Source organism: Dermochelys coriacea, chromosome 7 (assembly GCF_009764565.3).
Source record: "Dermochelys coriacea isolate rDerCor1 chromosome 7, rDerCor1.pri.v4, whole genome shotgun sequence".
NCBI classification, from domain to species: domain Eukaryota; kingdom Metazoa; phylum Chordata; order Testudines; family Dermochelyidae; genus Dermochelys; species Dermochelys coriacea.
In genome coordinates, this window is record NC_050074.1 from 125,533,256 (window position 1) to 125,545,370 (window position 12,115).

The 12,115-nt window shown below is 63.0% G+C and overlaps 1 protein-coding gene across 5 annotated transcripts in view; it reads left to right on the top strand.

Moving 5' to 3' along the window:
- Window positions 1-11,833, top strand: part of PPRC1 (PPARG related coactivator 1) — a 29,401-nt gene extending 17,568 nt beyond the window's left edge. For 4 of the 5 annotated variants that reach the window (XM_038410637.2, XM_043519383.1, XM_043519384.1 and 1 more), the window contains 9 exons: window positions 464-517; window positions 1,098-1,158; window positions 1,579-1,649; window positions 1,939-2,701; window positions 4,567-4,731; window positions 9,879-9,945; window positions 10,657-10,778; window positions 11,016-11,167; window positions 11,484-11,833. In XM_038410637.2, the coding sequence (XP_038266565.1) occupies window positions 464-517; window positions 1,098-1,158; window positions 1,579-1,649; window positions 1,939-2,701; window positions 4,567-4,731; window positions 9,879-9,945; window positions 10,657-10,778; window positions 11,016-11,167; window positions 11,484-11,587 (1,559 nt within the window). In that variant the 3' untranslated portion in view covers window positions 11,588-11,833. The remainder of the gene's footprint in view (window positions 1-463; window positions 518-1,097; window positions 1,159-1,578; window positions 1,650-1,938; window positions 2,702-4,566; window positions 4,732-9,878; window positions 9,946-10,656; window positions 10,779-11,015; window positions 11,168-11,483) is intronic. The other variant, XM_043519382.1, reaches the window with a different exon arrangement.
- Window positions 11,834-12,115: the final 282 nt, after the last annotated feature.

Here is a 12,115-nt window from a genome sequence, read left to right on the forward strand (position 1 = left end):
CTGAACCTGTCTGCATGGCAGAGCCCTTCCCCTGGGGTCGGGGGGCTCGGCCCGCACTGGCCAGTGCAGATCTCTGGGGCTGCACTGAACGGGCATCCGGCCTGCGAGCTCCCCGATGCCTGGGAGGAGCCTTTTCTCCCTGAGCCCCCTTCCTTCCTGCTCGCGGGAAAGGCTGCCTCGTCTTTGTCTGGACGTGGCAAGGCCCCCGGCTCCCCGAGGGTCTCTCCCCGCACGCTGCCCCAGAGCCCTGGCGCGCGAGAGTCCCAGCTGGTCCAGGCACGAAAGTGTTGGTCCAGATCTGGCCCCGTCGCTCCTTGGCAGCCGCATGGCTGTCAGTGTGCCAGTGAGTGTTCCTCAGTGCTGCTCCTGCTGGGGGGGGCTCGTCAGCCTGAGCCCCTCTGCCCCAGCTCAGGACCCCAGCCCAGAAGTGATCTGACAAGCCGTGTCTCCTCTCTTGCTGCAGGAATCGAAGCCTCCGACCTGTCCAGCCTGCTGGAGCAGTTTGAGAAGACTGAAGGTGAGCGGCTGGCGTGTCCTTATCGGCCATCCCCTCTCCCGTCTGGCTGCCCCCAGGCTCTGCATGACCAGCCCCTAGCCCGACAGGCCTGTTGCAATCCCACATGCAGGGAGGTGCTGGACCGGCTGACGCTCCGTCCCAAGCTCTGCAAGCGTCAGGTTTCTGGCTTATAGCAGGAACTACGGTCCCCAGCCTGGGAGGGGCAGCCCCACGGCGGACGTTTCCGGGTTAGCTGAGCAATGGGTCCTGGCGTAAATCGGAGCAGCCTGAAGGCTGCCGGTGTGTAAATGTTACTGCGGTGAAGGGCAGACCTGGCCTGTTTCCCAACCCCTGCCCCATATGTGAACCGGGCCAGTGGGGGCCCCAGGTGAGGCCAGGAGGGAGGGGACTCCACCAGAGATGTTGTGCTGTGCAGGGAGCCAGCCCTTTGTGGCAAGGATGAAACGGGCCCCCACGCCCTGCATCTGGAGTCACCCCTGCACGTGCTCTCCCAGCGAGCGGGCCCTGGAGCGGGGACGCCAGGCTCCCCCCCCCGTGGCAGCGTCTCCCTCAGCTATCCCTGCACTCGCTCTCGTTTCAGCCACGAAGGAGGCACTGCACGTGCGATGCCCTGGAGACAGGCTGGCGCCAGGGAACGCTGGGTGAGTCTGGAGGTGCCCACAGTGCCACCCAGCCCCAGTCTGTGCTGGCAACAGCCCCGGGGCTCCTGGCCCCAGGGAGGGGCTCGGGCAGCTGGGGATGGGTTGGTGCTGTCTCTCTCTCTGTGCGGCTGTGAGCTGGACAACAAGTGCCCCCGGGGCCCAAATGACAAAGGCCGCTTGAGTGAACGCTCCCTCTCCTGCCTGGGCCAGAGACGGCGGCACCTGGCAGCATGCTGAGCACCCAGGCCTGTGCCATCTGGGCCCAGGGCTGCGGTGATGGGCACTTTGGGTGCTGGGAGGCAGCATGCTGGGGCGTGGGGCCAGCACTCCCTAATGAGGTGGGGGGGTGCGTGACCTGGCCCTGAAGGTCACGGGTCTTGGCCGTTGCCGCTTTTAGCGATGACCCCTCTCTCCCTGCAGCAGGTCCGAGAGCCACCCGGACAAGAACCCGCTGGACAGCCTGCATGCCCCGGAGCTGGCCAACGTCGCTGGTAAAGCCCTGGGGCTGGAGGGGTCGCGGGGGAGGGGGATCTGGCACCCGCCTGGCAAGCGCTGCCCAGGTTCGGCAACTCGCTCCAGGGCTGGGAGAGCCACGGAGCAGTCAGGGAGGCGAGGGGGCACGACTGGCAGCTGCCATGGGGAATGCTGAGCAAGGGGATGTGGGGAGGGGTGCACACCTGTCCTGGGGGAGGGGGCCCAGGCCACAGAATGCTCCTGCTCACTATCAGGGCGCATGCCGTGTCCTGGGGGCCCCCCCTGAACACCCTCATTACCTTGCAGGCCTTACCCCGCCAGCGACGCCACCCCACCAGCTCTGGAAGCCCTTGGCTGCTGTCTCGCTGCTGGGGAAGCCCAGGTCCCCCGGGGCTGCCCCCCAGGAGGGCAGCCAGAGAACTGCCAAGTTCATGGAGGCCAAGCCACTGCCCCAGAGCAAACCTCGGGGGAAGGGCCCGCCCCCCACGACCTGTGGCCCATCCCCCAGCCACGTGGGTTCCGGAGACCATGACTACTGCTTCCGTGGCCCCGGCCAGCCAGAGGAGGGCGCCAGGCTCCCCAGCGCACCGGCCCCGTCGGAGCTGGGCTCCCGCTGGAACGTGAAGCATCACCAGGATATCACCATCAAGCCGCCCTCCTCCCTCCCCACACGGACGCTGGCCTGGCCCGGGCTCAGCCCCCAGCCTGGTGCCACCCCTGGCTCCAGCGAGCAGCTGGATCACCGGACTAGTGCCCGAAGCCAGGCTGCAGCTGGCAGGAGCAGCTCCCCCACCTCGGTCCTGCTGTCTCCGGACGCGTCCCCCTGCCGGGACGAGGAGCCGCAGACTCGGGACCCGCAGCCGAAGCAGCTGGCTGCCAAAAGGTCCCTGCACTGCTACCGGAGACGTGGGGCCTCGCCGAGCCCCCGGGCCCGCGCCAGCCGCTCTTTCAGCTCCACGTCCAGCGGGGCCAGCGCCTCCTCATCTTCCTCTTCCTCCTCCTCCTCCTCCTCCTCCTCCTCCCGGTCTCGATCCCGGTCGCTGTCCCCGCCACTGAAGCGGTGGCGAAGGTAAGTGGCAGGTTCTCGGTCCCCTGGCTGTCTGGCACTCTGCCACGGCTCCGTCGCCAAGCCGCTGTGGCTGGCTCTCCCCACGGAGTCTGGCTGGGCAGCTGGGAGCGTTTGGGCTCGGCACAGGGAGACGCGCCTTGCAAAGTGGGGATCTTTGAGGGATGGGCTGGGGCAGAAGGGCTCCCCTGCAGTGGCATTTGCTGGGTGCATGGAGGGCACAGTGATGCCCAAGACCCAGCGGGCCGGCCCGCACTGAGCCTAACAGTCACTGAGCCACCAGTGCAGCTTGCCGTGGGAACATGGTTACCGTGTGGGCTGGTTCCAGGGGCCATCGGCTGCCCATCGCTCCCCTGCGTCGATGGCCCCAAACGGTGTCGTAGCCATACGGTGTCGTACGGTGTCAAGGGGCACCGGGCCAGCCATGGAGTGAGCAGGGCTGAGGCTGTCCGGGCAGAGCTAGGAGCTCATACAGCAGGGCTGCCCCTGTGCCAGAGGCAAGACGTCGGCGCTGACCCCAGGACTCATGGCGCCCGGCCTGGCCTGTGCAGGTCGGACCAAGTCACGCTGCTGGCGGGGCACCTGGCCCGGCTGGCGCTGCCGAGTAGCCAGAGGGGCCTGGCGCTGCCTTCTGGAGCTGGGCATTGCAGCCCTGTGCCGGCCGGAGCAAGCAGCTGGCTCTGACTGAGCAGCAGGTGTGTGGGTGGGGGGCTGCCCGGTCCCTCCAGCCAGGGCACGATCCTCTGCCTCCCCTGGTGCCAATCCCAGTCTGAAATGGCTGTAGCAGCCCTGCCCACGGCTGAAGGCGCTCCCCGCTATCCAGTCTGTACCCCTCAATCCCATTATCAGGCTCCTTGGCCCCACGTCCCGCTGCGCAGCTTGGGGGAGAGCGGCCCTCTCCTCGCCATACAGCCAGGCCGGCTCAACTCCTCCACAGCCGCCAGGCCCGAACGCCTGGTCCCACTTGCAGCCCCTGGCTAGCGGTCGGGCTGATGTGCAGCTCCAAGAGAAGAGAGACTGTCCTCTCTGGGGCAAGAGGCAAGATCGTAGGGACCCCCTCCCCTGCCCCCCGCAAACCACCTTGAGAGGGTCTGTGCCTCTCCTGCCCCTTGCCCACTGTGTTCCGCTCCCCTCGGCCAGCCCAGATGGAGGCTGGGGGCAGATCAGCCCCTTTGCTCCCCGAGGGGGCTGGGCCCAGCCCAGTCCCGCTGCGGGCAGAGGAGCTGCTGAGCATAGACTCAGGCACCGGACTCGTGTCTCTGGCTACTCCCCACCTCGCTCCCTAGGCAATCAGCGAGCGGAGCCGTCCCACCTTGCGCCGGCCCAGCTCCCTCCCCCTCCCGGGGAGCCGTGCTCCTGTCGCTGCACTGGCTGCCTAGCCCTGCAGGCAGATCCGGTGCCTGGTGCCGAACGCTGCATGCTCCTGCTCGGTCCTGGCAGCCGAGCCGTTCAGCTGCACCCGTCACTGCCTCCCCGTCAGCAACAAGTGACAGCTAGTGCGGGCCAGGCCATGAGCAGCTCGTTAGGTTTCAGTCAATGCCGTACCATAATGAACACTGCTGTTCACCTCGCTGAGCCGTTGGCTCAGGCTCTCTGCAGACTCAGGCAGGTGCTGTCCTCCCTGGGTCACGTTTTGAAGGCTTTCCTCATATCCATGAGGTTCGGGAGGCCTGCTTGGTCAGGAAGCTGTCCCCTGGAGCACCCCAGACAACGCTGAGTGTCCTGTGCGTGTGGGTCAGGAGAGCACCTCGCGGCCTCGATGCTTTGGTGATGGGAGGAAGCCCCAGCTGGGGTGGGCAGTGAGGGGCTTGGGGCCCACCGTTGGTGGGAGGCGCTGGGGCTCACGGGGTGATGTGCTTGTTCGGCAGGTATCGCTCGAGACGCTCCCGCAGCTCCCACTCTTCCTCCCGCTCGAGCTGCGGGTCCTGTGGCCGGTCCCGGGGAAGATCGTCGTCGTCCTACTCATCCAGATCCTCCTCGGCTTCCCGCTCCCGCTCCCCATCCCCCCGCAGGAGGAGTAACCGGAGGAGAAGGTAAGGACACATCCATGGGCCATCGGGACGGGGACACCCCACCCCCTCGGCTCAGACCCCTGCGCCATTTGGGCTCCCACTTGTCACGAAGTCCCTGGGCGATGCTCTGGAACTGCTCCCTACGAAGCCAGGCAAGACTCCGGGGAAGTCTCCTCTCTCTGAGCCGCCAGTCTGCAGCTCACCCAGCTTCCACCTTCCTGGGTCTGACCTCGGAGCATTCAGCATCCTCTGCCCTCCGTGCACTTCCCCAGCGAGTCCGCCCAGGCGGGGTCCTGGAGAAGCCAGAGGGTCCTGCCCCCCAACTCCGCAGTCAGACGCAACTCTCAGCCAGCCAGTAAAACAGAAGGTTTATTAGACGACAGGAACATGGTCTAACACAGAGCTTGTAGGTGCAGAGAACAGGACCCCTCAGCCGGGTCCATTTTGGGGGCAGTGAGCCAGACAACCCCGTCTGCACTTCACTCCTCGTCCCCATCCAGCCCCAAACTGAAACTCTCTCTATCCCCCCCTCCTCTGGGCTTTGTCCCTTTCCCGGGCCAGGAGGTCACCGGATTCCTTTGTTCTCCAACCCTTTAGCTCTCACCTTGCAGTTGGGAAGGGCCCAGGCCATCAGTTGCCAGGAAACAGGGTGTCGGCCATTCTCTGTGTCCAGACCCCTGCCCACACCTGCCTTCTAGGGCTCTGCAACGATAATACACCCTTATCCCCCCACCTAGAGACTTAAGAACTGCCTAGGGGAAACTGAGGCACCCCCACAATATTCAGAGGAAACATTAAGAACAGTCCCGCTTCGTCACATCTCTCCCCCCTTCGAGACCGAACTGAGCGGGGTCACTTTAGCCGGTGACCTGGGGAAGTTCGAACTCACCAACGTTCCCATGGATGCCCCAGCATCTCTCCCGTTCCCTGGTGGGAGTTACACCAGGCCCTTCCAGTTTCACGCCCTCCCTTAGGTCAGGGATGGTCGATAGCACTCGCATGCCGCATGTGGGAAGCTTTATGCGGCCCGTGCCCTTTTGCCACCCCAAAACCCCCTGGGGTCAAACTGGGATCGGGTCTTCTCCCAGCGCTCCAGTCGGGGGGGCTGCAATTCGGGCTCTCTTGGTTAAGAGCCCCCATCTTGACCTGGGCCACACACTGTTCACTTACAGAACTAGCATGGAGACATCCCTTTCTCAACAACCTTGTCTCCCCAACAAGCCGGCCAAACACAGCCACTTGGTTATAGGGCTGTTTAACTTTTTTAACAGCTTTCACTTCATCTGAGACCTTCTCAAAGCTATCCACACTGGATCCTTCAACAGGAAAGTCAGTGGATCCATTCACAACCGAAAATTTCTGGCTGTTAGGAACTGAAACTTTCTTGATTAAATCACTTTCACCCCCTTCAGTTGCAGTAAACTGCTTGCAAAGACTCCAGGAGGATTCCTTTCCCTAGGGGCTTTTCTATGCAACAATTCACCCTTCACAGAAATTCTGCCCTTACCCTCTTCACCTAGGGCTTGCTCTAGAGAAACACTTTCCTGAGCAACAACAGACTCTTTTTGGGTCTCACTTACATCCAGAATCACCTCTGGCCCATCAGGCTGATTCCTACACAATCCCCTTTCAGGCAAATTTACAGACTTCCCAGATAAAAGGTTAGAAGCCTTCTCCTTCCCTTTGCCACACACAAGTTCAGGAATCTTTTCCTTCTTGCTACAGGTTTCCACACCCTCAGTAGGTAACACAATCAAATCACCTTTCTGCTCTCCTTGTGCCCTGGCTAGGATCTCACCCTGATTAGACAGAGTTGCTACAGCCTTTGCCAGCCACACACTAGCAACAGGCAAAATACAAGCCCCAGAATTGTCTGGTCTCTGGGGTTTTACATAGACACTAACTGGATGCGACCTAGTTACAGGGCCGTTCTCCCGAGCAGACACAAACTTAGGGCCATTCCCTTCCTGGGCTTTAGCTGAATCCAGAACCAACTCTGAGACAACTGCACTATTCTCACCATCACAGGCTGAAAGGCCCCTTCTGTCTGCTCCACAGACAAAGAAGAGCCGGAGACACTTTCTCCTTTCCCAGACCCACAGTTTGGGATCATTCCCCTGGTCCCAGCACACAGGGCTCTTCGCAGACAACTGCTTGGAGATCAGGGTAGCTCCCTCCATAGGCGAGTCAATACCCCCGACAGACACAGGCACGTTTCCTTCCCTGTCCCAATTCTCCACCCAGCGAACAGGTAAGGTGCAGGGACACTCGTCTGCCGCTCTCCTCGCCTTCCCACCCTGCTGACTAGACACAGCCATCAGCTCACAAGGCTGCCTAGGCTCATCCAGACTTTCCTTACCAAGCACCTTGCCACTCCCCACAGATCCCCTGCCCTGCCTGTGTCTCCCCCCTCAGCTGGGGTCTCAGCTCCCCCTTCGCTCAGCGCTGCCCTTGCTGTCCCAGTGGGGGTAGGTAGCGAGCTCGCTGCTTTCCTCGCTGCATCAGAGCCAGCGTGAGCCCCCTCTCCAGTGTGCAGGGAGCATCTCTCTGTCCCACCCAGCCCCAGGAGCTGGTTACAGGCAGGCAGGTATCCTGAGCCTAGCAGCTCCTCCCCGCTGCCAGCCAGGTCATCTGCATTCACTGATCATTTCCCTCTCCACCGATTGGTTCCCTGGATTCAAATTCAAACCCTCAACCGTTACGGGATCAGGGCCTGGATCCTGTCCCAAAGAGACACAGTCACCCCCCAACAGGGTCTCGCAGCTGATATCCTGGAGAACCCCAATGACCAGCCAGCCCCACCCCTCCTGGGTCTGCAGAGGGATCCGGGCCATAGGCAGGGCGAGGGGCTTCATCCCTGGCACCCTCACCCAGCTCACACAGCCCCCCAGCATCTGAGGCTGCACCACCAGGGGCCTGACACCAGTTCTCTCTGTCCCAGGATCTCGCCACCCCACGAATGTCTCCCCATTGACCATCACCTTCCGCTCCCACTGGGGATCAAGAGGCCTGACCCCAGGAGACTCCATGCAGACATATAGGTTGGGGTCAGGAGTGGGAGCCTGTCCACGTGCCCACCCATCTGGCTGACGGAGTCTACGGCCTTGGGACCCAGCAAGGGAGCTAGACAGCGGGGCTGTTCCGCAGGGTCCCCCTGGTTCAAATCGCCAGCCTGCTCAAAGGCAGTGAGGTGGCATCCACATTCCCCCCCCCCCCCCAACCAGGGGCAGCAATTTAGTTTCGAGGTTCCCTGCGGAACTGACACCCCAGGATCTATCCCCACTCACCCCTGGGAGGTCGCCTCTGCTTCTCTGCTCCACCATCGCCAGTTCATGCTGCTGCTGCTTCTGCTGCAGCTCTTTCTCAGGCTCTCGCTGTCTCTCACAGTCCTCTTGCTCCCTCGGACTCAGCTCCAATCCCGTCCGTCTCCGATCCCCCGATGGGGAACCCGATCGTGAAGACCCCCGTCTGGTCGGGGACAGGAGTCTTGGGGATGCCTGGCTACCACTCCAGCTGCTCCCAGATCCTGCTATAGCCCCATTTGGGTCAGGAATCTGCTCCTCAGAGTGATCATCCTCCTCCAGCTGCACGATTAACTGGGCTTTGGTGAACTTTCCAATGCGCAACCCTCTCTTTCTGCACAGGGTTACAATGTCCTTCTTACGGAGACGGTGACAGGCCTTCACTCCGCTCTTCCCAAGTTGTTGTGGACTCACAGGCCTGTGGGCTATCAGCTCCCCACGGTTTCCAGGGAGAACCCCTAGTGTGCCAGTCCTTCTCCAGGTCACCACCTCTTTGCCAGGATCGAGCTGAACTGCTCACTGCAATCCCCAGGGGGACCCCATTACTGCACAGTCCTTCCTGCTGGTCACACACTCCCAGGGGTTAACCACCCCCCATACCACTCCTCTCTGAGCCTTCAGCACACCTGGTCCTCATCAATCTCCCTTTGTTTGACTGCTCCCCAGTCACTTACTGCAGGAAGCGCCATCCACCGGGTGCAGTACATCCCACTTCTGCCACCAGTTGTCATGGAGTCCCTAGGCGATGCTCTGGAACTGCTCCCTACAAAGCCAGGCAGGACTCTGGGGAAGTCTCCTTTCTGGGAGCAGCCTGTCTGCAGGACACACAGCTCACCCGGCTTCCCCCTTCCTGGGTCTAACCTCGGAGCATTCAGCATCCTCTGCCCCTCCGTGCGCTTCCCACAGCCAGTCTGCCCAGACGGGATCCTGGGGAAGCCAGAGAGTCCTGCCCCCCAACTTCACAGTCGGATGTGTCTCTCAGCCAGCCAGTAAAACAGAAGGTTTATTAGATGACAGGAACATGGTCTCACACAGAGCTTGTAGGTGCAGAGAACAGGACCCCTCAGCTGGGTCTATTTTGCGGGGCAGTGAGCCAGACAACCACATCTGCACTTCACTCCATGTCCCCAGCCAGCCCCAAACTGACTCACCCTCCAGCCCCTCCTCCTCTGGGCTTTGTCCCTTTCCTGGGCCAGGAGGGCACCTGATCCCTTTGCTCTCCAACCCTTTAGCTCTCAACTTGTAGGGGGGAAGGGCCAGGCCATCAGTTGCCAGGAAACAGGGTGTCGGCCATTCTCTGTGTCCAGGCCCCTGCACGTACCTGCCCTCCAGGGCTCTGCAAGGATCATACACCCTTATCCCACCACCTAGAGACTGCATAGGGGAAACTGAGGCACCCCCACAATATTCAGAGGAAACATTAAGAGCAGTCCTGCTTCGTCACACTACTGCCTACCCTGCACATCTGGGGCAGTGGTTGTAACAGTGGTGCCCCCCTCTCCCCCGCTCTGCTGGCCCACTGCTGCCCCAAGATGTTCCAGATGTCTCCAGTCTGGGATGGGCCTGTGCCCCGCCCCCAGGCCTGGGGAAGCAGCAGCAGCCTTCCTTGCGGGAGGGGAGCTCCTGTCTTTTGGGGCTGGGGGGAGGGCCTGGCCTAGGGCTCTCCACAGCCCATGACCCCATCAGAGCCAGGGGTGGCCGTGGCCTTGCGCTGGGCTTGAGGGCACATGCCTGAGGCTCTTGGCAAGCCTGTGGCCTCCCCCGGGCACCAGCCACAAAGCCAGGAACAGCTCTGGGGGGCCGTCGGGGCGGTGGCTGGTGTCCTGGCTCTCCCGGCTCCCAACCACCCTGATTGTCCCCTGCCAGATACAATTACTGCGACCCTCCGGATCACTGCCAGCACCAGAAAGTCCTCCACAAGGAACGTGCAATAGTGAGTGAGGGCGTGCACCAAGCGGGGGGTGGGGAGGTCCCTGGGAGCTGTAGGCTGGGCATGCGGGGGGGAAGGAGGGTCCGGTCCCTGGGAACTGTAGGCTGGGCATGTGGGGGGTCCGGTCCCTGGGAGCTGCGGGCTGGGCGTGGGGGGTCCAGTCCCTATGAGCTGTGGGCTAGGCGTGTGCTGGTGCAACGTGGTGGGGCTGTCTGGTCCCTGGGACCTACGGGGTGGGGCGTCTGTGGGGAGCCCAGCTGACCAGGTCTCTGCTCCCTGCAAGGCCGTCTCCTCCCACACCAGGGCCCAGAGCTGAGCGTCCCCAGGCAGAGAAAGGGGACGCCCTGTGCGAGTGTCCGGCCCGTTTCCCTGCTTCCCCAGGGGGCTCTGGCCCGGGGGCCTTGCCAGGTGAATGGTGGTCACCCACGCTCCGGAGTGGGGGCGCAGTAGCGCCATGCGCTGTGGCTGTGTCTGCCCTGCCCCCCCCCCCCCCGGCTTGCTGAGCTGGGGGCAGGGTCCCCGCCTTAGGGCCCCATGGGGCTCCGAGCGGGGCAGGAAGCAGACCTGCCCATGTGTGGGTCCTGGCTAGCAGCTGGGGTTGTGCGGTGGAGTCTGTAACGTCGGGGTGAGCTGGGCGTGAGCGCGTGCCGAACTCTGGGCAGGGAGCGCCTGGCCCTGCACCCACCTCATTGCTCCGCGCTGTGCTCTCTGCAGGAGGAGCGGAGAGTCGTCTTCATCGGCAAGATCCCCAGCAGAATGACGCGGGCAGAGCTCCGGCACCGCTTCTCTGTGTTCGGGGACATCGAGGAGTGCACCCTCCACTTCCGGGCTGAGGGGTGAGGCCGGGCCCTGCCCTGGGGAGGAGGGGGCCGCTTGGAGTCTGGGGGGGATTGCTGGGGCACCCTAGGGGATGTCAGGGTAGCTCCTGGCACCCTGTCCTTACCCGGAGCAGGCTGGGCCCCTGCCCGGGATGGGCATGGCCAGCCCACGCGTCTCAGCTTTGGGAAACCTCTGCCAGTCGCCAGGTCCCATGGGAGGGGACCCAGCGAGTCACCAGCTCTGCTCTCCCCCAGGGACAACTACGGCTTTGTCACCTACCGCTACGCCAAGGAGGCCTTCGCTGCCATCGAGAGCGGCCACAAGCTGCGGCGCCCGGACGAGCAGCCCTTCGACCTGTGCTTCGGGGGGCGCCGCCAGTTCTGCAGGAGGAACTACGCGGACCTGGGTGAGTCGGGGAGCCCGAGACGTAGCCGGGGCCTGGGCCATCCCGGGAGCCCTGCGGCAGGAGTCTGCTGAGCTCCTTCCCTGCTCCTCTGCGCAGTGCAAGGCTGCAGAGCTCCCCTTCCGTCAGTGTCCCCCCCCGGGCCTGCCACCGAGCACAGCCTAGAGCTCTGAGCGGGGGGCGGCAGTCCCAGGTCTGCCACTGCCATGCGGTGGGTTAACCTCCACACCTGGCTTCCCTCCGGGGAGCGGGGTGATCCCCCCGTGCTGCGCGTTACCGCCCCCGTGCCTTGCGCTCACTGCAGCCTTGTGTCCTCCAGACTCCAACCGGGAAGATTTCGACCCCGCCCCCATCAAGAGCAAGTTCGACTCCCTCGACTTCGACACCTTATTGAAGCAGGCGCAGCGCAACCTGCGGAGGTAGCGCCGGGCCCGTGGCGGCTGCGTCCGGTGCCCGCGGGAGCTGCCAGCTGGCACCCTGGCCTGGCTGCAGCCAAGCCGGGCCTTACAGAGAAATGCAAAGACAAAAAAAAAGTCAAACCAGATTTTTTTAAACAATTTGTTTTTATAACAAATATTTAAGGAAGATGAATTGCCTCTGTTAACGGAGGGGCTGGAGGCAAGAGGCTGCCCCAGCCCAGTCACTCCGGTTAATAAACCCGGGTCCAACACAGTCCTGGCTTGTCTCCCTTCTTCAGCTGCTTAGTGGGCTGGGCCCAGGGACGCCACCTCCTGCCTGGGTGAGGGCGGCTGTGCTGAGATGGGCCGTGGGAGTGAGTCTCCGGGCAGTTCCCAGCGCCGGGCAGCAATGCCCAGCTGGGGTCCAGCATGGCCACCCCCAGCTGAGCCTGCACTGCAGCCGCCTGCAAGTGTAGGGGAGAGATGGCAGTGCCTGGTCCAGGGACGTCTCGTCCCTCTGCCTCACTGGGGGGAGTGGAATGCATGTGAGCTG